We start from the raw sequence: 25,060 nt of genomic DNA, 5'->3' as shown, positions 1-25,060 counted from the left end.
TAAAGCGGGCGAATCTTTCCATTCCTTCCATGTTTACACGCCATAGAGCCACCCCAAGACGAAAGACGCTAGGTCTTTCGAAATATAATAGCGTCTAGCGCTATGGAAAATGGCGTCGCTGCGCAGTTGCGCCAACGTTGCGTCGAGCAGCAGCCATAGAGTTGACTAGACGCCGACGCTGGGGAGACGCTGGTGTGGGGTGGCCCTTAGGGAGGCGCATAGCGACACACTTTGTCTAATAAAATAGTATTTTCAAAGCAGTACCGTTTTATTTAGCATCATTTTACGATCACAACCATTACGATTATCCGCCATAAAAGACGCCAAACAAAATGACAGTAAGTTAATGGTGCTGAACTAAACATATTTTACTTAAATTATGGTCGCAAAACTGATACCTCCTTACCTTCGGCTTTAAATACCATTATGGATAAGTAATATTTATAGTAATGTTTTATTTTCAATGTGCTATCAACAGTAATTGGACATTTGAATGTTTTTACGCTCTTTCGAAGCATTAAACCAAGTCGGTTACCTAGCTGCTTGTAGATAAGTAGAGAGTTAATCAAACTCTTCATGAAACAACATCATCATCTTCCTTGCGTTGTCCCGGTATTTTGCCACGGCTCATGGGAGCCTAGGGTCCACTTGGCAACTAATCCCAGGAATTGGCGTGGGTACTAGTTTTTAGGAAAGCGACTGCGATCTTACCTTCCAACCCAGAGGGTAAACTAGGCCTTATTGGGATTAGTCCGGTTTCCTCACGATGTTTTCCTTCACCGAAAAGCGACTGGTAAATATCAAATGATATATCGTACATAGGTACCTAAGTTCCGAAAAACTCATTGGTACGAGCCGGGGTTTGAACCCGTGATCTCCGGATTGAAAGTCGCCCGCCCTTACCGCTAAACTACCAACGCTTGCTTAGATTGATTAGCTTCCAATAAACTTTAATAACGACAGGTATAGTCCAACAAGAAATTGTAGAAAATTAATGAGGGCGCCACTTCGTATTACGTAACTTAAGTTGTTGTTAAAAGTTATTCTATTGTTGTACAAAATCTACCGCGGATGGAGTATCCAGACAAACCTTACTGGTTTAACGATACTTTTGTAATTAAGCTTAGATATTGTGTTGTAATTACCTGAATAAATAAAATAAAATAAACTGTCACATTTTTGACGTAAAATGCTCAAATATGGCAACAATTTAGTATGGCTTTTTTTAGTTCCTTTTTATTTAATTTCTACTATTTTATGTCGCACTATAGTTAAAACCTAACCCAGCATGAATCAAACTTATTTGAGCGTTGTTTTTATTTTTGCCATTTTTATATATGTAATTGTTACCTTTTTTGCCACTTTTGTGTTATTTCTAGTCAGGATCGCGAGCCCTTTTAGAGAGCGATAGGGATGCCTATAGGAGAAAAAAAATGTCCTCAAATTTCCATACATTTATCAAACTTTCCTTTTTGTTACCGCCATATAAAGTATATGGGGAAATGGTAACACAATAGGAAAAAAACTCTGGGACATTTTTTTATCCCATTAGGATCGAAAGAGCTCGTGATTCTGAGTAGAAATAACACAAAAGTGGCAAAAAAGGTCACAATATATAAAAAATGGCAAAAAATAAAAGAAACGCTCATTTACGCCCTAACAAAGAACCCATAGCCGCCATAATCTAACAGTTCCCATAATTGTTCCAAAACCCTGATGTGTCAGTCAAGTTTTTGTCGAGCAATCGATTCGACCTCGATTCGATCATTAAGAAAGTCTGAGTCGATCATCGATTGCCCATTATCGGAACAATCGAAGGATCGAATCGTGGCATCTCTAATACGGAAAACGAAAGTGGATGGAACGTGGAATAAATTTTGAATTTCGCGTTGTTGTTTTTACGAGCGAATTATGGTTTGGTACTTGCCAGTTTTTCTTCAATAGGGAATATTACGCAAAACTCTGCGTAGAGGGCGTTACAAACGCAATCACAGGGCCTACCGCGAAACACGATAATCGAAAAGTTCGCGCGGTTTCTGCCTCTCTATCACTCTTGCCTATTCAATCGATAGAAAGGGCAAATAACGAAATTTCGATTTTCGCGTTTCGCGGGAGGCCACCTGTAAACAAACCGCCTTGATGCAGCAATGTCATTGTGAAAACTTGTCAAAAAACTGTTTGAGGCCTAGTATGTATAAGTTACTCTATGGTTTACTAAACAACATAGTGCTGCACTCTGGCGGCAGAACATTGCAGTAATACTCCCTATTTGGAGAGGTTTTTTGTAGCAAAATTAAATTCCGACCCACAATGGAACTATGGCAAAACGATAATAAAAGTAAATTGTATAAAATTTCTTAGTAGTGATTTCTTTCCTGGTACCTACAGGAGAGCACCTAACAGATGTGCAATTATGCTACGAAAAATATTCTGTTCACAGAGGTGATGTACCTACAAATTAATCTCTATTTCATCCCATTTGTGTTAGTAATGTATTTCACTGTGGATATCAAATGAGATCAATTTATAAATTTCGAATTACGCCCCTCGTAAAATTAACCAGTATTTAACGATAGCTTTCTCAGTACCCCGGATGGTCCCGGGTCAAAGGGGGTCAATATGCGTATGAGACAGGCGGACAAGCGCGCTGAACTGGTATCTATATGTTAAATCTTAGGAAAGTTCAGCCTCTGACCTAGTAAGGAAAGTAACGCGGACTTAGAGAAATAGCTAGAGAACGTATTGTAGGTATCATCTATTTATCTAATGGAGCAATGCAAAGAACAAGCAATTTTTTATAGGTACTACCACCATTTTCGCTTTTAAGATCATAATTTTGTACTTTAGTACTACATAATCAAGCAAGCAATGAAGCGCTGGTGGCCTAGCGGTTAGAGCGTGCGACTTTCAATCCGGAGGTCGCGGGTTCAAACCCCGGCTCGTACCAATGAGTTTTTCTAAACTTATGTACCTACTGAATATCATTTGTTATTTACCAGTTGCTTTTCGGTGAAGGAAAACATCGTGAGGAAACCGGACTAATCCCAATAAAGTTTCCCCTCTGGGTAGGAAGGTCAGATCGCAGTCGCTTTCGTAAAAACTAGTGCCTACGTCAAATCATGGGATTAGTTGTCAAGCGGGCCCCAGGCATGAGCCGTGGCAAAATGCCGGGATAACGCGAGAAAGAAGTAGAAGTACTACATAATCAATTAACCATACACATCACACTACACAGGTAAGTTGAAATCGCACTGATCAACATCATTGTTATCACCGGATTAAGTTAGATTTTTTTTAACTACTTCAGTTATCATTGTGTGAAAAAAAAATCGCAACATTCCTCTTATCCATAACGCAGGACCCCCATGAGTCATGACTGCACAAAAAGACAGTATCCGCAACATGCTGCGTCAAAACTTTAACTTACTTAAATTGGTTGTGCATCAATCCTTGCGACAAGTGGTGTAGTGTGAACTAATCTCGCCGTGGGCGAAGTCGCATCTGCGAGGCCCTTTTCTTTCAATAGTGCATTCCCAAGATTTTAATAAGGGTTGACTGCCGCGCCGCGAAGCCCCTATAAGTGTGACGAGGGCCCACTTCGCCCATCACGCCTAGCAACGCCACTGCTTGCGACATCTAATGTCCTTACATTCTTGGTATTTATACGAGTATGCGCGTAGCTATTATCATTAGAAATTGGACAACTTCATTTGCATGTGTCGGGCCCACGGTCAAGGGTGAGCGTGCAAAGCTCACATATAACCTTATCGAGGTGATACATGTAATTTGTCTATAATGTAAATTGTATTGTTGGGAGACAATACTCGTAACGCAAATGGTACAAGTTTTGATTTAGGTTTCTCTTGTTACCATTACTATTACCAAAAAGAATAGATAGTATAGAGGGGTCCTGTCATTGTAAATTTTGTAGTCACTGTAAATTTACTGCCATCTATCGACACACGACTAAAACTCAAAATGAAAACGTATAAAGTTATCAAAAAATGTATATATATGGACAAATGATTTTATTATTTTTATATCATTTTGATCCATGTTCATTCACTGATATCTATGTGTTAAAATTGTTAAATATGAAACGGTGTCGTCACGCCATCTAGCCGAGGATAGGCTAAAGGTGTGTGCGGCATCTATTCGACAATGACTTTTACTTGAATTCCGAGGCACGTTTTTTCCTTAGACTTTATTCGTCTTATACGAAGTTACATATGTCTTTGCTATTACTATCACTACCTGCTACAGCAGCATTTATTCTTTAAACTCTATTGCATACTTTTTTTACCAATTTCGCTAAATAAATTGTTAGTTAGTAAAGTAAAGAAAACTAGTACAACTATCTACCAGCGAAAAGTACGCGCGAAAGATAACAAAATGACATTTTTTTTTATATTCTAAATAAAATTTCGAATTGCCCTGAAGAAAGCCTATTCGAAGATTAGAAATTGATCTCATTTCGACATTGTTTAAAAGGTCACGTCATTTCCCTCGTTTCTGCTTATTTATTTGGTCAAAAAGATAACAGCTAAAATTGTGGTTTAATCTTTTACAAATGCGGTACGGTCATCTCCTAGAAAATTAAAATAATGATGGGAAAAATAATTCAAGTTCAAGAGTGACAAATCAAAATATCCCATCACAATGAGTATCTTTCATCTGAATGAGACCACAGCACTTTCACTAAAATTCTGATTACATTTCAAAGGTTACTCATAACTTAAAGATTGACCACAAAATCCGGTCAGATCGAGCTAAATTGCCTTACTGTCAAATGAAATGAAAATCTAAATCGAGTCCAATTTACTTATAATGAGAGCGAACGGAACAATACTCATAATCCGAATGAGTAGGCCACTGGAACTTCCTTCACTAACCACTTAATAAAGTATCAGTATAAGAGTGACCTAGTGCAAGTAGAGCACCGTAAATACTATGGAAAAGGAATAAAAATACAACTGCCTGAGATGCCTGGGCTATAACCGCGAAAATCGAAGTTCGCAAATTGCGGGCATTTTTCTCTGTCACTCTTATTACGCCTTCCTTGGAGTAAAAGAGAAAGATCCCCGCAATTTGCGAATATCGGTTTTCGCGGTAGCCCCTATGCTCTCAAAGTCGAAATACAGTACAGCACAGTTAGGTAGGTACAGTTGTTATTAAGTAGGTACGGTCAGCCAAGAAAGTGGTCTACCAAGTACCACTTTTCGACTCTATCAATCAGATGATAGAGTCGAAAAGTGGTAGACCACTTTCTTGGCTGACTATACCTACAGGTATCGGCAGGAGAGTGTAGATATACTATGCAATGAATTCACGATAAATAGAGCTGTTAAAAATAGAGTAAAAGTAAAAATAAAACTAAAATACCTACGTAATCTCACTTTGCCATCCGTAAATACTGACTCTGGAACTGGATGTCAAGATTTGTAGTGTGATGTTCGGATTTTTCCCAGGATATTTATTTTTTCATGTTACAACCCTACACTAGACCATCAGAAAAATAAGTGCTCACTCCATATTCCATACATGACTTTCCTTGTTGAATAATAAGTTGTGTGGGAGGTATAAAAAGTATTATTAATAAGTTTTGAAGTTCGCTTAAAACTTTATACTTAAGCTACTTTAGCTTAAATTCACAACACAACACAGCACAACACAACACAACACAACACAACACAACACAACACAACACAACACAACACAACACAACACAACACAACACAACACAACACAACACAACACAACACAACACCACACAACACAACACACACAAGCCTTCTTGAGCTTACCGTGGGGCTTAGTCAATTTGTGTAAAAGATGTCCTATAATATTTATTTATTTTGTTACAAATAAGTTATTGCAACGCTCGCTCAAAAACTTAGTATAAATGAGTTTTTATCTATGTATGGAGTGAGCAGTATTAGGTACTTATAGTCTGACAAGTACGACTTGTCAGTCAGTAAGAACCAGATAAACTATACCTAATCATCCCTTTCTTTTGGGTGCTAGTACTAGCGTAAGACAAAGACAGTATGATTATCTCTGTGTCTATGATTGAAATGAGACAGGCCAGTGCCAATAGTTATTTGTACAACAAGAGATCAAAGTTTGATATTTCTTCGAGTGCTTATTTTGAGTCCCGTGCAAGCGAAAGATTCTATAATAACCCTAAGCAGTGAGAACATACCTAGAGGGACAGAGATAATAGAACCCAAGTATATCGAACTTGTATTAGACCCCGCATGTTGAAATGACTATAAAGGTCACTTGAATGTCATTTTGTCTCACTCAGTGAGCAAAATCGCATTTTGCTCACTGAGTGAGACACAATCAGTGAGTACAATGCGATTTTGCTCACTGAGTGAGACAAAATGACCCAGTGAGCAAAATCGCATTTTGCTCACTGTTTTTAAGAAGTAAAAAGTACCCTTGTTCGAGCTGCTGAGGTGAAAATTATATTTTCACCTCAGCAGCTCGAACAAGGGTACTTTGCTTCTTAAAAACAGTGAGCAAAATGCGATTTTGCTCACTGAGTCATTTTATCTCACTCAGTGAGTAAAATCGCATTTTGCTCACTGAGTGTGTCTTACGCAGTGAGCAAAATGCGATTTTGCTCACTGAGTGAGACAAAATGACATTCAAGTGACCTTTATAGTCAAATGTCATTTCAACATGCGGGGTCTAATACAAGTTCGATATACTTGGGTTCTATTATCTCTGTCCCTCTAGGTATGTTCTCACTGCTTAGGGTGAAAAATTTTGTGTACTACACGAGATCAAAGTTATTTACGTCTCGTGCGCTTTTGAATCCCTTACTACGCTCAAGATTCTAAATTAGATTCACTCGCTACGCTCGTGAATCTATTATAGAATCTTTCGCTTGCACGGGACTCAAAATAAGCACTCGAAGAAATATCAAACTTTGATCTCTTGTTGTACAAATAACTATTCTCTACGAGTATAGCCGATAGAAGTACTGGTAAAGGTACAAAAGATACTAAAGGTTTAGTTATCAAAGGTAGATGTTTTAGAATGTGGTCTGTGTTACCGCAAAACTCCATCGAGCCAAGGCCAAGCAATAGCCTTTGCTGATCTAATAACAATTGGATTGTTCAATCGGACAAGCGATTTAATAGTAACAGGTTTGGGCTTCCTTCTCGATTACTTTATCTTGTTATATCTACATAAGTTTTGTTTCAAGTTATGAAAATAAAATTAAATCACAAAAACTAAAGGACATATACCAGCTAATGCTTAAAAGACGTCAATCCACGTCACTGCATCTAACCTAACCAAAAAAAGTCTTCATTGTCTAATTCTATTCCATCATTCTTAGATATACCTAGTTACCTACTTACCTGCGGACACAATATATACTAAACGGGTTCCGTACTTTTTAGTATTTGTTGTTATAGCGGCAACTGAAATATATAATACATCATCTGTGAAAATGTCAACTGTCTAGCTGTCACGGTTCATGAGATACAGCCTGGTGACAGACAGACGGACAGACAGACAGACAGACGGACAGTGGAGTCTTAGTAATAGGGTCATGTTTTTACCCTTTGGGTACGGAACCCTAAAAAGCTTATACAGGCAGAACTATAAAAACCGGCAGAATTCCTACACATTATCCACGCCTTATCTCTTTACTTTTTAATCTTACGCTAATCAATGATTAACGTCAACTTTCTTGTTTCAGATTCACTGCGAACTGTTACACTAAAAAAAACTAAACCACAGACAAAAACAGAAAAAAATCATGACCAGTTGATGCAAAGATGCCAACATAGCGGTACAGATGGCGCATAAACTGAAGAACAATCATTACGTGGCGACGCACCGGGGGACGGAGTCGCCTTCGTCTGGGGCGTATTTGCACCGCGGACAACCGAGGGATGAGAGTGATAGTCATAGGGCACCGTCGGAAAGAACGTTGTCCGAGTATACGGTAAGTTCTGAAGTAAACTATACTAGTATCGACCTCCAATGATAAGGGCCCTCCACACTCGTGCGAGTGTAGTATCGATTTCGCAGATTGTTCACGCAGTTCAAGCCTTCGCGCCTTGTTCCCCGTTTATTGTCGGTTTTTCGGAAATCGCCGTGAAGTTGAGCGAGTGTGGAGTGGAGTCTACGTCAACGTCGGGATATTATGTTCGCTCCGCGAAGTCGCGCCGCGATTCACGCGCATAGGCTTGATGATGAGGGGTCGATGGTTGGAACCTAAATTGTTACCTAAACTCTCGAGGATGCACTTTATCAACATCTTTATCACTCCATACATCAGTTTTAGTACCAAAATGACTATTATTTTCGTAATCAACATCTATCATCGATTAGCGGAATCATGTACTTTTTGCTCTATGATATACTTATATCACCAAGTAGGTAAGTACCTAATTCAAATAGCACTAATATGTTAACTTAGTAATATCTACATATGTAAATTGATATAATGCTCACATAAAGGCAGACAGGCAATACAATGGGTCTGTGTCAATCCAAAATGAGCATCATGATTCAAAACACGCCCATTGGAAGTCTTGTGCCGTTCGTTTGACACGATACCCATATCAAACTGTGCGAATCAATTATTGATTTGGCGTACGATTCTTAGTACACGATTGTTCGATCGCATATCAAGAAGTTTCGACCACCTGCTGTATTGCCGTTATAAATATCAAAACCCCTAATGTAAACCTTCGATGGCGTGACGAACGTCCGCGTTTGCGTTATGTCTATTTTCGTATGGGATTTTGAACAGCGCGCCAAGCGGGACGTTTTGGAAACTCAAAATCCCATACAAAATGACACCGCAAACGCGTACGACACGTCACGCTATCGAATTAAATTTACACTAGGGGTACCGTAGACATTTACAGTCTTTTTACTTATATTGGTTAGCATCAGGCGTGGCTCACTCCGCGATTTCGTCGCTTTGCTACAGGTAGCTAAAAGTACCTACATCCGTTCCGCCCCAATTTTGGGGAAAGCCATAAGCCGCGCGTGGCGCTGTCGCCACCTAGCGGCCATATCTGTGCTGATCGTAACAGACGCGTTTTGTTAGAGAGTGAGTCTTCTGTGCCTAGTATTACTATTATTTATTCTGTGTTAGTAGGTAATTATAAATCCGGGTGGCACTGGTGGCCCCGGTGCCGGGGGAGGTCCTCATAGGCATAGAGAGAGGGGAGGGATTCGTGGCGGCTAAATGGGGAGGACTCATAGTAGTCGGGGTATACTTCTCCCCCAACCTGCCGCTGAATGCCTTCCAGCGCTTCCTGGGGGACCTGGAAGGGGTGGTGAGAAGAGCCGGCCAGGCGCCCATCCTGATGGTGTTGGGAGACTTCAACGCCAAGAGCCGAGCATGGGGGTCCCCAAACACCGAACCCAGAGGGGCTGAGGTTGAGGATTGGGCGGCGGCGGCGGGCTTGGTCCTCCTCAACCGCGGCAACACGCAGACGTGCGTCCGCTGGAATGGGGGGTCTATAGTTGACCTATCCTTCGCGACCCCCGACCTGGCAGCGCGCGTTGCCGAGTGGCGAGTTTTGGAGGACGAAGAGACCCTCTCAGATCATTTATATATCCGCATGAGGGTCTCCCCACTGCAGAGGGCCGCGCCGACCAGCCCTAACGACCGACGTGCCGGGAGAAGGGGGTTCCCAAGATGGTCGTTGGCCCGCCTGGACAGAGAAATGGCGGAAGAAGCCGCCATCATCGAGGCGTGGAACGCTCCCCAGGCGGCACCAAGAGGCGTCGAGGAGAGGGCCGTCCACTTCAGAAGGTCCCTGGAGATGGTTTGTAACGCTTCCATGCCCCAGGCCCGGCCTGCCCGGGGCAAAAAACAAGTCTATTGGTGGACCCCGGAGATCGCCGCCCTCCGCACGGCCTCCAATAATGCCCGGCGGGCCTACACGCGATGCAGAAGGAGGAGGCACACCGCTGAGGAGGAGGAGCTCCTCCGCACCGCATGGGCAGAGAAGAAGCGGGCCCTCCAGCAGGCCATTAAGAAGGCGAAGAACGAGGGGTGGGAGGAGTTCTTGGCAACCCTCAATAGGGACCCATGGGGCCGCCCTTACAGAATGGTGCGCAACAAAATGCAGAGCGCCCCACCCATGGAGTCCATGGACCCAGAACTCCTCCGGAGAGTGGTTGAGGGCCTGTTTCCGGAGGCACCGCACTTTGTCCCACCGGCGATGGCCCCCCCAATAGTGGACCCAGTGGAACCTCTCGTCGTCGTCCCCATCACCGACGACGAGATAGAGTGGGCAATGGACCGGCTCAGGGGCTCGCGCAAAGCGCCGGGACCGGACGGAGTGCCAGGAAAAGTGCTTTTCCTGGCACTCAAGCACCTCCGGAACCGTCTCAGATCCCTCCTGGACGACTGCCTCGACGAGGGGCACTTCCCGGGATGCTGGAAGGAGGGGCGATTGTGCCTACTGAGGAAGGAAGGGCGCCCACCAGACTCCCCTGCTGGCTACCGTCCCATCGTGCTGCTGGATGAGGTCGGCAAGCTTTTCGAGCGAATCCTGGCCTCCCGTATACAGCAGCACCTAGTGGAAACAGGTCCGAACTTGCATGACAGCCAGTTCGGGTTCCGTAGGGGGCGGTCCACTATAGACGCGGTGGGCGCGTTGAGGGATTTCGGGCTACTTGCGGCAGGCCAGGGGGAGGGAGTGGTGGCGGTGTCACTGGACATCGCTAACGCGTTCGGGTCCCTTCCCTATACGGTCATTGGGGAGGCACTCCGCTACCATGGAGTGCCTCACTATCTGAGGCGCGTCATAGAGCAATACCTGACGGGGCGGGTAGTGCTCTATGAGCAGAAGGGTGTCCGGGGCGCGAGGGCCATGGTGTGTGGGGTCCCACAGGGGTCTGTTCTGGGTCCCCTCCTGTGGAACCTCGGTTACGACTGGGTGATCCGGGGGTCGCAGCTTCCACGCATGGTCACCATATGTTATGCAGACGATACACTGGTGGCCGTGCGGGGGAAGGAGCTGGAAGAGGTGCTCAGGAGGGCAGCGGTGGCGACCGAGCTCACGGTGCACCGCATAGGACTCCTGGGGCTTAGGGTCGCACTGCCGAAGACCGAGGCCATGGTCCTCGGGCGAACGAGGGCGTGGGGGCAGCTGCCGGCGGGCACTGCAGTGAGGGTGGGGGGCGAAGCTGTCCAGGTCAGGGCCCACATCAAGTACTTGGGCCTTGTCCTGGACAGGAGATGGACATTCGAGGAGCACTTTGCGAGACAGGCTCCTCGTCTCATAGGTGCTGCCTCGGCTCTGGGCCGCCTACTGCCTAATCTGGGGGGGCCGAATGCCCCATGTAGGCGGCTATATGCGGGGATCGTCCGGAGCATGGCGCTCTACGGAGCGCCAATTTGGGCCGGACGACTGACGGGACGCGCGAGGGCATTGCTCCGTCGGCCACAGAGGGTGGTGGCCCAGAGGATGGTGAGGGCCTACCGCACCACCTCTCACGCAGCAGCATGCCTCCTTGCCGGCACCCCGCCTTGGGAGCTGGACGCGGGGGTGCTGGCGGACAGGTACCGGCTGAGGGCGGAAGCCAGGGGGCGTGGGGAGCTCCCAGACGCGGAGGAGGCCGAGAGGGTGATGCGGGGAGCCACGGAGCGCCTACGAGAGAGGTGGCGGGAGGCCTTGGAGGATAGCCACTATGGAACCCGAACCATAGGGGCTATTCTCCCGGTAATGGACGAGTGGGTGGATCGGGGCAGGGGGGCCCTGACCTTTAGGGTGACGCAGGTGGTGTCCGGACACGGCTGTTTCGGACACTACCTGCACAAAATACAGAGGGACCCGGGGCCTCAGTGCCACGAATGTGGCGCGGCGGATGATACGGCTCAGCACACTCTGGAAGAGTGTAATCGCTGGGCCGTGGAAAGAGCTTCCCTCAGGGCAGCGACGGGGGTGGCGGACCTCTCGCTACACAGCATAATAGCGGTGATGCTGGGTAGCGAGAGGAAATGGGAAGCGGTGGCCTCTTTCTGCGAAGAAGTTATGTCGCAGAAGGAGGAGGCGGAGAGGGAGCGAGAAGCGGCTGCTGACGCGCTTCCTCTCCGACGCAGGCGGCAGGGTCGAAGGCGAGGAGCGTATGCTCGCCTCGAGCCCTAGTGGGGCCAGTGGGTACCGAACCCGCATCGCATCGCATCGGCCCCACACACGTCGTAGGGGTGGGGATCAAGCGTTTCTGATCCCCCCCTGCATTGTGAGGGTGCCCTGGCGATAAGCCGGGGCTGCCGGAGGGCGCCGTGGTGGAATGACCTCGATCCCAGTGTGCCCTCACGAACGGCAAAGAGGGTGAAACGCCGGAGTGGGTTTAGTGGGTAGGGCCAAATTCTCCCCCCCTCTCGCTAAGAGAGGGATAAGGAGCGGCGAGTCCCACACACTGTGCGTAAATGCATTCCCACTCCGTCAAAAAAAAAAAAAAGGTAATTATAAATCGATCCAAATAAGCTAACCCGTTTTTTATGAGAAAGTTGACATCAGGTACAGGTCAAATCTCTCTACAGCTGTTATGAATCGCTCGTAGGATAAAACCATTGCCGGTTTTCCAGATAACCTTAACGTAAACAAAACCCAAATTAGCCTAGCCGTTTTGGAGATAAATGGGAACATTCATTGTATGCACAAGTATATATACAGTCGCCATCAAATAGATCGAAGCAGCCAGGGTGCTCACAAATATCTGAACACGCCTCTATTGTCAAGGTGTTAGAGTGCGTGTTCAGATATTTTTGAGTACCTCGGCAGCTCCGATATATCTGAGGGCATTCAAACAGCTTGTCACACTAAGGCCCGGTTGCACCAACCACACTTGACAGACTGATCAACGTCACCCGGCGCGCCACCGCAGTTTACTATGAAACTTTCCATACAATAAAATTTAGCGAACTCTTTATCGATGACAAACAGTTTGGTGCAACCGACCCTAAATGCATTCCGTTTTGTAGAGGGTAAAAAAACTGCACGTAGTTGAAAATGGTTTAAGGAAACATAATTAAACTTAAGATATGAAAGAATTTTCGTTCGAATCTGAGAGCAATTTCACACACTCAATTTATGATACGAACGGGACACTCATAACTTTGAGACTGCAATCAGAAATATTTAAAATCATTGATGAAATGTCCTCCGAATCCGAAGGAGGTAATCGCAATCAGTTCGTGGACGTAACATTCATAATTCTGAATCGGAAACATCGGAATTATTGAAGCGTTTTGGTCTGGAGTTATCGTTCAATCAATTGCTGGAACATAGCTGGGGACTCGTAAATATCAGACTGACGTAGGGTTACCAATTTTACCATTTATACCAAGCAACATTAAAACTGTGAAATTTCTTTACATATTTTTAATACCACCCCACTCCTCCGTAACCCTCTGAAGGCACTCAAATATAATGAATTTAAGGATGACTCACGATAGACGCACCCGGGCCGAGCCGTCCGACATGTCATTTTCTGACGGCTGATCGGTGATCACGACCACGTGAAAGCACCAGCTTTCCATAGAAAACGAAGCGCCGTAAGCTCCGGCCCGGTATCCATCAGTCCAAATGGGACAACTCTTAGTGCCTACATTTTTAGGGTTCCGTACCCAAAGAGTAAAACGGGACCCTATTACTAAGACTCCGCTATCCGTCCGTCCGTCTGTCACCAGGCTGTATCTCACGAACCGTGATAGCTAGACAGTTTAAATTTTCACAGATGATGTATTTCTGTTGCCGCTATAACAACAAATACTAAAAAGTGCGGAACCCTCGATGGGCGAGTCCGACTCGCACTTGTCCGGTTTTTTTTTAATTTGCCACCTATTTCTACTGACAAACTGGATGTGCCAGAGTATACATCTTTGTAAGATTATTCCCATTAAATTTTACTTTGATTCCGACTCTAGACCTGACAAATTATCAGAATCCCTGGAAATTCCCGACGTGTGGTAACCCTACGACGCCGGAATGTTCCCGTCCCGAAACAGATGGCATTAATATACGCACTGGTGTTTTATGAGCGCTGCAATGCTAATATTGAACGTTCGCACTTGAGGCGGGCCGTGTTACAATAGCGAGGGCGATTTTCTATCGGTACCTACTTAGTAGATCCTACCGAGGGGTGAGTGGTATGAAAACTAAAGTTTAGCGTAACTATTTTCTCCTAAACTCACCGTATACTCTCCGACGGGTTCTCTGTACCTACCTACCTCAATTGCTAATGCCATTTTTTTTTTCAGACAATGGACGAAAGGACACGATCACCATCCGGCGAGCACCGGGAACACCGCAACGGCCGGAGTCGTTCACAGCACGCCAACGGCTCGCCGCGAGCCGACAGCGACGTGTACGTCACTAGCGGCGCCTACAGACCTCCCTCACAGATCAGGTGAAAATTATAGCGATATGTAAGAGCATCGAGGACACCGCAACGGCCGGAGTCGTTCACAGCACACCAACGGCTCGCCGCGAGCCGACAGCGACGTGTACGGCACTAGCGGCGCCTACAGACCTCCCTCACAGATCAGGGGAAATTATAGCGATATGTAAGAGCATCGAGGACACCGCAACGGCCGGAGTCGTTCACAGCACGCCAACGGCTCGCCGCGAGCCGACAGCGACGTGTACGTCACTAGCGGCGCCTACAGACCTCCCTCACAGATCAGGTGAAAATGATAGCGATATGTAAGAGCATCGAGGACACCGCAACGGCCGGAGTCGTTCACAGCACGCCAACGGCTCGCCGCGAGCCGACACCGACGTGTACGTTACTAGCGGCGCCTACAGACCTCCCTCACAGATCAGGTGAGAATTATAACGATATGTAAGAGCATCGAGGACACCGCAACGGCTGGAGCCGTTCACAGCACGCCAACGGCTCGCCGCGAGCCGATAGCGACGTGTACGTCACTAGCGGCGCCTACAGACCTCCCTCACAGATCAGGTGAGAATTATAACGATATGTAAGAGCATCGAAAACACCGCAACGGCTGGAGCCGTTCATAACACGCCAACTGCTCGCCCCGAGCTTTGAGGAAATAGGGCTATAATGCCGTCTCTATAAGACTGTATATAAGCAGCATCGTAAAATGACTCACGCTAGAACGGTCCATGTCCGGGTCCGACACTTCGTTTTACATGACAGGTGATCGGTGATCACGTGACACTCTCTATATAAAACGAAGTGTCGGACGGCGCGGCCCAGAACAGTTCTAATCCTTAGTTATCCTTAATTAAGTCTAAAATAAACCGACTGATGATGAGAGCGACGAGGTACAAAATACAAACACAAAATTCTTTATTTCATAACGTAAAGACAAATATATTCAAACTTGTACGCCAACCTATAAATTAAATTCTCATTATGAAGTGCTTAATATAATAGCATAGTTCTATTAGGTCTAAATCAAGAAGTAGGTACCTAATTAGTTCATTGGAACTGCAGGAAAGTGTCCACTGTCCATTGCCTACCCCGTTTATATTATAGGTTTCCTTAAAAGGCTAAAAAGTTTAGCCTTTCAGTCTGATTGTCTTTAAACAATACGACAGCGAAATCAGTCGGAATGTAGCTCCCGTTAGCAGGCGGCAACAATGTTGCCTTCAGTTGACCTACTGTATCGCTAGATCGCTACAAACCATCGAACTACTAGCAGACCTACTGTATCGCTACAAATCATCGAACTACTTTGGTTAAATCGCGATTAAAATTCATTAAGTGCGAGACGGCTTGTGTTATCGATGGCGATAAATGGGAGCGCGATAAGTTTTCAATTTAGATGGCTAGATGACTTTTAAGGCCGACATAAATTCGTACATAGCCTTCACAATAGCCTTGGTACAATGCCTCAAGGGCCTATTTTAGATTTAAGCTAGTTATTAATTTAGTTTAGTAGTACCACTGTATATATATTGTATGTAAATAAATGATTAAAGCCTTCACATAAAGTATGAAGTTCAATAGAAACGGTAAAATTGTATTAACTGACCGAGCGAACTTGAAGCGTCTCCGTTTTTGCTAGGGCAAAAAGGCTTTCTTCGGACTGACTTCGGCATTCTCCTGAAATGTTGTGAGCAGGGATATTTTTTTTTTTTGTCAATTCACTTTACTTTTTTTTATGGCGGAACCATGACGTTTCGCCAGGTATACAGCTCACAGAGTCATCTAATTAAATCTCTAGGGACGTAATAAGTATATTTCGGCTATAGATATTTTCCATCCTAATCTGCGATATAGATTTGCTAAATCTCGAAGGAATGTAAGTATATTTCGGCTATAACGCGATATATATTTTGTTTGTGGCTACCGTCCCACTTCGGGACTTCGGCATACATTGTACTTGTAGTAGGCTTATCCTAGACATAAACATTCCTCCGTCAAATGCTGCCATTTCACTACAGACCACCACCAATAGACATCATTTTAGGAAGCGTTTACCAACACCTTTGACGTGTAAAATACTACGCGATTTGCAACCTATAATTAAGAATTCGAAAAATTAATACATTTACATAAGGTTACTCATAATCATAAGGAATAAGTATTGATAAAATATATATATGCATCATTTATGAAGGAAAACTAATTTAAGAGTAAGTAAATTAACAAACTATTTAATACAGAAATACAGGAGGATAAGGATTAGATAAGTAGATTTGAGTTTCTTTTGCATGCTGTTTCGGTTTAATACTGTGACTATGTTTAATATTATGTAACATCTTGTACCTACCCACGTATTCTTGCAAATATACGTTTCTATTCTATAAAATCCACTAGTACAAATAGTTTTTGTGTGCGATATTTAAAAAGTAATAAAATAAAATGCACCTAAAATGAACAGCATCACTCTACACAATCCGCATGACAGCGCCTTTGTGTATTATTGTAGTTCTTTACCTCTGAACATGGTATAATAATATACTCCGCCTGGTACTCTCTTCCGACCACGTGACTGACACAAGCCTACGTCATCATGCGACAGCGCTATATAATAGTATGCAATAGCGCTATACAAAGCATACTTGTGTCACTCTGGGAAGAGAAGACCATGTTTTATTAGACTATGCCTCTGAATCTCACATGCTTCATCTAGTAGCAAGTGGTCTGTCCATTTCACAAACCCACAATGCTGGGATCGTCACGAGCTAGACGCGGCGTATAAATCTGCGGCGATTTATGTCTGTCTGTCTGTTATGATGTAGCTACGAAACTGTTCGGTGAGTCGATGTCAATGGAAGGTTTATGTAGGTTATTTCTAAATGGCAGGTTTTAGATATATGAGTACCCTGGCAATCTATTATATGTTCAATATCAAAAGAATGGTATGGTATGTAAAAGAAGCCCCTGGCGTCCGTTGGTTCGTTGGGTGGACATCCGGAAGATTGCGGGTCACTTTTGGATGAGATTAGCTCAGGACCGGGACATGTGGCGTTCTAAAAGAGAGGCCTAAGCTCAGCAGTGGGCGATGAAGGGCTGATAAGATGATGATGATGATGATGATGTAAAAATGCTTTAAGATGACAATTGCGATCTACGTCAAGCTTCAAATGAAAATACCTACAGAAATGACAAATACAACGAAAAGTCCCGTAAGTAACTAATTTTGTACACTGTGCACTGTATGAAATAGATGTCAGTGTCAAAAGTGACGTTTTTTGGTTGAAGAAATGTCACTTTTGACACTGACAGATCGGTATCGTGCCGCTCTGATGTCTTATAAGCATTTGATCGAATCGGGCCGTAAGTTTTAATTGGTTTCACCGATTGTCAGCTTGGCTAGGCCCCAGGAGACAATACCAATCATAATTAAGTCTAGTTTCCTGTAGACCTGTAACTACGACTATCTATGATGAGTTTGACTCCCTATGTTTTGACTATCGAGCATAATACAAACACTCCATTGTCACAAATGTTTGATTTCATCATTCGATACACATCACCTTGATAGATCGTCATTACCGATCATCTACGCCCCAATATGCGCGAGCGCAATTCAAAGGAAAACTGCATTAACTTCCCACAGACACCTTAGGTTTTACTCCCTTTATCTTCTAGAACGTATATTGTAATAGAATAGTCTTAACTTGGTACGTGCTCCATAGGCCTTTACTCCGTTCTTCGTTTGGGGTGGTCGCGCATGCGCGAAGCGACCGGCGCCCGCGCAGGTAATTTGACGCCAATCTGACGCGTTTATGCAAAGGTTTTGTCTGTAAAGAACAGCGCAGACGAGCGGGACTTTTTGATGTGTTTTGTGAACATTCAATCTTTTTAACAAGTTAGTAATGGTCAATTTGAATTTAATAAATCGTCTAATGTTAAAATGGTTATAATATTTTTTATACAAAGCTGCCTTAAATAAAATAAAAAATAATTTATAATAACGGTATAGTTATCATTGCACCTGCGATAATGTAGCAAATATATATTAACTAATAGATGCATAAATACACGTAATAGGCATGTTGACATGAATCGCGAATATATAACATGTTATGTTTTTACCATAGCAGGGATTATTAGAATGCTGAAAATCATATTTTGCAAGTGTAAATATGTGTAATAAATTAATTAAAAATAATCAAAAGTATTTAAAATAATGCCCGAATCACGTGACTGTAAACGCCAATCGGAGCGCGTGACGTCATGACATGAGACACACCACAGACAAGTCATCAAACCTGACCGTAATCCATACGTCACCACCAAAGTTTGGATGTTCAAAAACTGTATGTATTTTTTATTTCCACAATAGACATTTATTATTACAAAAAATATTATTACATGATATAAAGTATATCTTCTTCTTCTTCTTTATATTTAAGAGCTGTGCTCTTGTCGGTGGAGCAATCTCCAACTCGTCCGGTCCTCTGCCAACTCCTTAACCTTCTGGTATGACACGACCTGAACCTTTTCTTTTATTTGGTTGAAATAATTTATTCTCGGTCTTCCTCTTCCTCTCTTTCCCTCTATTTTTCCTTCTATGATGTTCTATTTATTTGAAGTATATATTTATTTGTTATTACATAAATAAAATGTTATATAATAATACGATATTTCACCAAAATCTTTTTAATAATTTGGCTGAATGGAACTATCATTGCCACGTTGACTGTCGGAAACAAAAAAAATAAAATTTAAAAAGTTATATCTGCGCCCGCTATATTTACATTCAAAATTTTAGTTGTATCATAATAATTCATCTTAAATTGTAACTGTAAGTGTTTTTATGTGAAATCAGTTATTGTGATTCATTTTTGAAATGTTTTTATCATCACAGAACGTAATATGTATACATTTATAGTGCGCAATTAACAATATCATTCAAGTCAAAATTCGTAACTGCAACGTAAGTATCATGTAACAAATATTTGTTTTATACTCTAGGGTCTTGATTGTTGTTCTTTTACACATAAGACATGTAAAACTTGTTATTCATTATTTTAGCCTATATATTTACGTAATACTTATCTTTTAGAAAGAGAAATAAATTAAATACTACAGCTTTTGATCTACGCTAGGACTGACATTTTGGCAGCAGTTTGTTTATTTATCTGTTTGTGACGTCACGTGACAGCTTAGAGCGTTTAGGTTCAAACTTTAAACACTAAACTAATTAAGCTCTATTTAGTGTTTAAAATTAATGAATCAATTTTTTAAATATTTTTTTTTGTAATAATTACGTGTCTATCTATACAATGAATACAGTTCTTTAAAAATGTCAACATGCCTATTCTAAGAAGTATTAAGAAGACATTAATGAATTCGCTCTGAGAACAATGGAACATATCAATCCGGATAACACAATTTTAGGATCTAGCGTATTTTAGGAAATGAAAAACCGCCGCGTTTGGCACGCTCGTCTGCCATGCTGTAATAGTCCTCGGATCGGATCGGGGTGGCGATGCTAACGGTGCTCAAATTAATAGGTTACGGAGTCTGTTATGATGGCGTCCTAGATACAAGCCATGATTCACTCTTAGACCTATATTTTGATGCAGCGGAATTTGCAAAAAGTGTAAACAAATCAACTTGACTTACTCCGTAACAGGTCCGTAATCACGAATAGTTGCTTTTAAATTGTCGTGGGTCTGTCTTGTCTTACAAAGAATATCTATACCTACAGGTAAGTATATGGATAATATGATTGGTGGATATATGGTTGGTGTTTTCCCACACAAAAACAGCTAAACAGAATAAACAGATAAGATTCCAATGAAAATAATGAAATGTTACAGTCTAAATACATGTATAGAGACATATCTCTTTAATCAACTTATTAAAGAATGACGATACTTTTGACACATCACTTGAATTCTTTTTTAACAACTCAAAATACACAATTCAAAAATCTTACAATCTACTTACAAAATTACAAATAACAACTAATAACACAAAAACTATTAACAAAATTCGCCCCGCGCCCCTCCAGATGCAAAGGTTGTCCATCGCGGTTCAACGCGGCAACGCTGCGAGCGTGATGGACAACCTTCCACTCAGTCTGATCCGCTACTTTTGATACTCAACGTAGAGTTACCTCAAACCTACTTACTTCAAAAAAGACAGAATGAAAATATTTATCCCAGATCATTTTCATCTCTTAAGGAGGGAAATATGGTTTGGAAATTCGTTAATTCGTGTAAGGTCAAGGAATTTAATATCAGTACCATTTTGTACCTTGTCACAATGACAATAGTATGAGGTCCCTAGCTTCTTTCATATTGATTGTCACTGTGACAAGGCGCGAAATGGTTCTGAAATTTAATTATTTGGCTGTACAAGTGTATATGTTGACTTTGATCGTTGCTTTGAAGTTACGAGCAAACCTTACAAGCATAATGCGGACTCTATTAGAGGCAATCTACGCTTACTTTACGGTATAATCGGCGTAACTATTGGTCCAGTGATCTTATTCACAGATAACAATCAATTCGATCCATCGATATGTGGGTATCGGTGGCAACCGGCGGCCTAAATGCGGGGTCGTAGGTTCAATACTGCCGTTAAAGATTGCATGATTAGTGGTAATAAAGACAGAGAAGTAAATTAAGTATGTTTTCTCAGGCTTAGCTTTTACCTGAGAACAAGACAAATAAATATGTCCCCTCGACAGTATGGAGAATTCTATACTTTGCGACCGATTTTCGTTGATCTTGAGTGTGTTCACATGACATATATGCGGCAATCCTTCCAGAGAATTTCTGAATATCGTTTTTTTTTAAATGAAATAATTATTTTTCATATGTTTATTTGGTTCAGAAACGTTTTTTCTGTGGACTTTACAGAATTTAATGGTTTGGTTACATTTTTAAGACTTTCGGCATACAAATCTTAAGAAGTATAAAATTTTTTATAAAAATTTGGCGCTCTGTCAACAAACATTGTATTGTAACTGCATTAACTTGGCAGTGACCGCGTACAATGTTTACAGATCTATCGATACAATGCACCGCTACGCTGCGTTGAAATTACGACTTCCACGCGAATTGATTCACGAGAACGAATACGCATTCCATGAGCGCATTAGGATGCCGTTTAGCTTCGATTTAATAAGGCTGTAAGTGCTTTTGAAGCTTTTGAGAGGAACTTATGTTGACGCTCAAATACGAGAAAGAACTGGGGGACGATTTTTGAATTTCGAGCACTCGATTTCGTGTAGCTCCCTTTAATACTATCTCCACTATTAGGCATTTAAATTCTACTAACTAATAGAATTAAAAACGAGTGGCCAATACCACTAGATTCCCAATTTATATCGCTCGTATTTCATAAATTAACTATTCGCCGGTTTCCACAGGTTTTAGAGTGACGAAGCCTCGCGCTCGAAATTTTGTTTAACCACAAAATTATGTGATTTTTGTATGTTTGTCGATGAGTAGGTACCTACCTAAAGCATATGAAAATATCGCAGAAAATACAACCCTGTAAAACGTAGATATTATGACTTTTTGAAATTTCCGAGAACGTTCCCAACTTGAATGAAACTTACAACTTGCACTATCAACAGATGTGATGTGACAGAGATAATACAGATTCTGTAAATCTGTGTATGACCCAGGTATCCTCTTAAGACATTTCATAGTAGCCAGCAGTGTGGGAATGAACGCCGACCCAATTAATGGCGAATGCAGATGAGTTATTGGCTCCGAGCCACGTGAACCGATAAACAGAACAGTTTGAATTTGCGTTCAGTTCAACTTTTAACGGCTTGTCTTGAATTGGTAGTTTCAACGGGACACATCTGCACTATATTATACTACCTTGTCTTGAATTGGTAGTTTCAACGGGACACATCTGCACTATATTATACTACCTTGTCTTGAATTGGTAGTTTCAACGGGACACATCTGCACTATATTATACTACCTTGTCTTGAATTGGTAGTTTCAACGGGACACATCTGCACTATATTATACTACCTTGTCTTGAATTGGTAGTTTCAACGGGACACATCTGCACTATATTATACTACCTTGTCTTCAATTGGTAGTTTCAACGGGACACATCTGCACTATATTATACTACCTTGTCTTCAATTGGTAGTTTCAACGGGACACATCTGCACTATATTATACTACCTTGTCTTGAATTGGTAGTTTCAACGGGACACATCTGCACTATATTATACTACCTTGTCTTGAATTGGTAGTTTCAACGGGACACATCTGCACTACTACTTACTTACTACTTACTTACTTTCATAAGTAATGCGGTAACTGTAAAAACTAGTAAAAAGTACTATAAAGTGTGTACATCTTTGGGCAAATGTCACATTGGTTCTTTTCTTTACCTACAAATTAAAACGTGGATAAAAAAAATATTTTTAAAAATATTTTAATTTGTGTTGTTTCAAGTAGAAACACTACTACATAAATTATAAACTGAAATAAACGTCATATACTAAGAAAAAGTACAGGGCTGGAATCGAACCAGCGGCGGCCTCTGCTATCGCGGCAGGTGCTCCCAGACATTTTCTACGCATAACCTCAAAAGTCAGCCAAAACCGTGATGCACAGCGATCACAACCATGACAGTCACTACCGATCCCGAAACAAGACGTCACGACATCACCCGTACCGTGACAAGTCATTTGTTACTAAATTACTACGTTCCTACAGAGGCTAGTAAATATAGAACACTGACAACGTCTAAATACATGGCTGCATGTAACATATTTTTGTATGTGGTGCTATGCTATTACTATGTTTACTTTATAACTTTGTGAGTATGAAAACTGTCACATTACTGTTGTAGGTATGTATTAGGAACAAAGGTTAGGTACAACGAAAGTAAAAATTTTAGACATGGATTTTATTTGATAGCGCCATCTAGTCTTTAACTTTTTTAACTCTATATGGGATCTATAATCCATATCAAAAAAATTACTAAAATAACTTAAAATACTTTTACTGTACTTTTGTGTCTGGGACAGTTTCGAAGTTAAAAATAGCAATGAAATACTTTTATTTTATATAACATCAATCAATGACGAGGCAAGCGGCGTTGTATGGAAGTATTATAGGTTAACACTCTATTAGTTTACTACTCCCTGTGGTTTCTTAAAAATCTCTCCCGTCCATCGCGTATCAAAATACTTACCCTTTTTCTTTTAAATTGAAGGCGGCACATCAAAAGAAATTGTCCTTTCCTCCAACCTATCTTTACTTTTTTGTGGGTAAATGGGAATTGTTTCGGATTTGAGTTTTGAAACCGTGAGACCAGAGGATTGAGGTAAAAAATTGTTAATTGACTTATAGCAATGATATTTGGAATTTCATGGTTCTGTGATCACCTGCTACTGAAGTGCATTACGAGTGAATGCACTTGAGACGGGATGAACTATGGTTGAAGGCCAAAAAAATCTTGGAATGTTTTAGGAACAAGGTTGGTAAGAAGTTAATGGTCAGCTACGGACTGAAGGCTTGGCTGAATGAAGCTGATTTGTAGTATTTGTCACCAAGTTGTTAGATAATAATATATTTCAAAAAGTAAGTATAAGTGCTTTTTCTAAAAAGATATTGTACATATTGGCCACTATGCCTAACATGACTATCAGTGACAGATCGTCCCCATGCACCCTTTGAGGAATTTGGACTCCTGATCCTACAAATATATGTATGTAATTAATAAATCATGCAACGCTCCGGTTTGCCCAGCAGGTATGATTGACGCACCGCCCGCCACTGGTAGGTACTTAAAGACATATATTTTTGGGTTGCCATAATTATTTGGAACTGATACGGGCTCTATATATTCGGTATAGGTTAGCTGCTATATCACTTTGTACAAACTGATTAAACAGAGATTCTACGGCTGTATTGATATACGGGACAAAAACAGGACACGCACAAATACGGAACGCGAGACTTTAAATACGGTGACAGTCCCATATATACGGGACGTATGTGGCAACCCTACATATATATAATTATGCCGTGGCCAAGGACAAGGTGGAAATTCAACTGGATCCATCACGCCGTGCGTCACGAATGTTGAATTTAGGGGTTTTTTGGTACATTAAGTACAACTTTTTTAGTATTTTTTGTGTCTACGTGAGCCTACTTACCTTAATTTTGGGTTTTTGTGGCGGACGCTCTCACTCGTATTTTATTTATTATGGTAGGTACATATTTGAAGATACGCCGTCTCTTGTTAGTATTATTTACTTATTTATTGTCGTTACAGCTTAACCTCACGAATTATCAAGCTTAAGTGGAAGAAATCCCCTAAAGGGAAAAGTTTGCCTGCTTTTCCGCTTAATATTAATAGCATTTATCTTGTGTTTCGTACAAAAATACTACTACATTTCTACTGCTACCACTACTACAAAGTTTTACCTCCATTTCACCCCTTAAAAGTATAAATTTCGGGATAAAAACTCCTATGTTAGATATTCCAAGTTATAGGTACTAAGCTATCTGTGTGTGAAATTTCAACCACATTGCTTAAATTTCAGCCGTTTATTAGTAATGAGTCACCACCATTCAAACATAAAAATATTTAGGTAATTAATCAAATAAGGTTTACTCGGGTAATTCCGAATGTCGAA

At 42.0% G+C, this 25,060-nt stretch overlaps 1 protein-coding gene across 1 annotated transcript in view; it reads left to right on the top strand.

Annotated features, from left to right (window-relative positions):
• The window catches only part of LOC134795733 (uncharacterized), a 180,597-nt gene that overhangs the window by 144,997 nt on the left and 10,540 nt on the right, over positions 1–25,060 (top strand). Inside the window, exons 2-3 of the mRNA XM_063767682.1 lie at positions 7,718–7,966; positions 14,258–14,406. Coding sequence (XP_063623752.1) covers positions 7,817–7,966; positions 14,258–14,406 — 299 coding nt within the window. The 5' untranslated portion in view covers positions 7,718–7,816. The remainder of the gene's footprint in view (positions 1–7,717; positions 7,967–14,257; positions 14,407–25,060) is intronic.

This window comes from Cydia splendana, chromosome 12 (genome assembly GCF_910591565.1).
Source record: "Cydia splendana chromosome 12, ilCydSple1.2, whole genome shotgun sequence".
NCBI lineage: Eukaryota > Metazoa > Arthropoda > Insecta > Lepidoptera > Tortricidae > Cydia > Cydia splendana.
The sequence above is the reverse complement of the archived record's forward strand: the minus strand, read 5'-3'. Positions and strand labels throughout refer to the sequence as shown.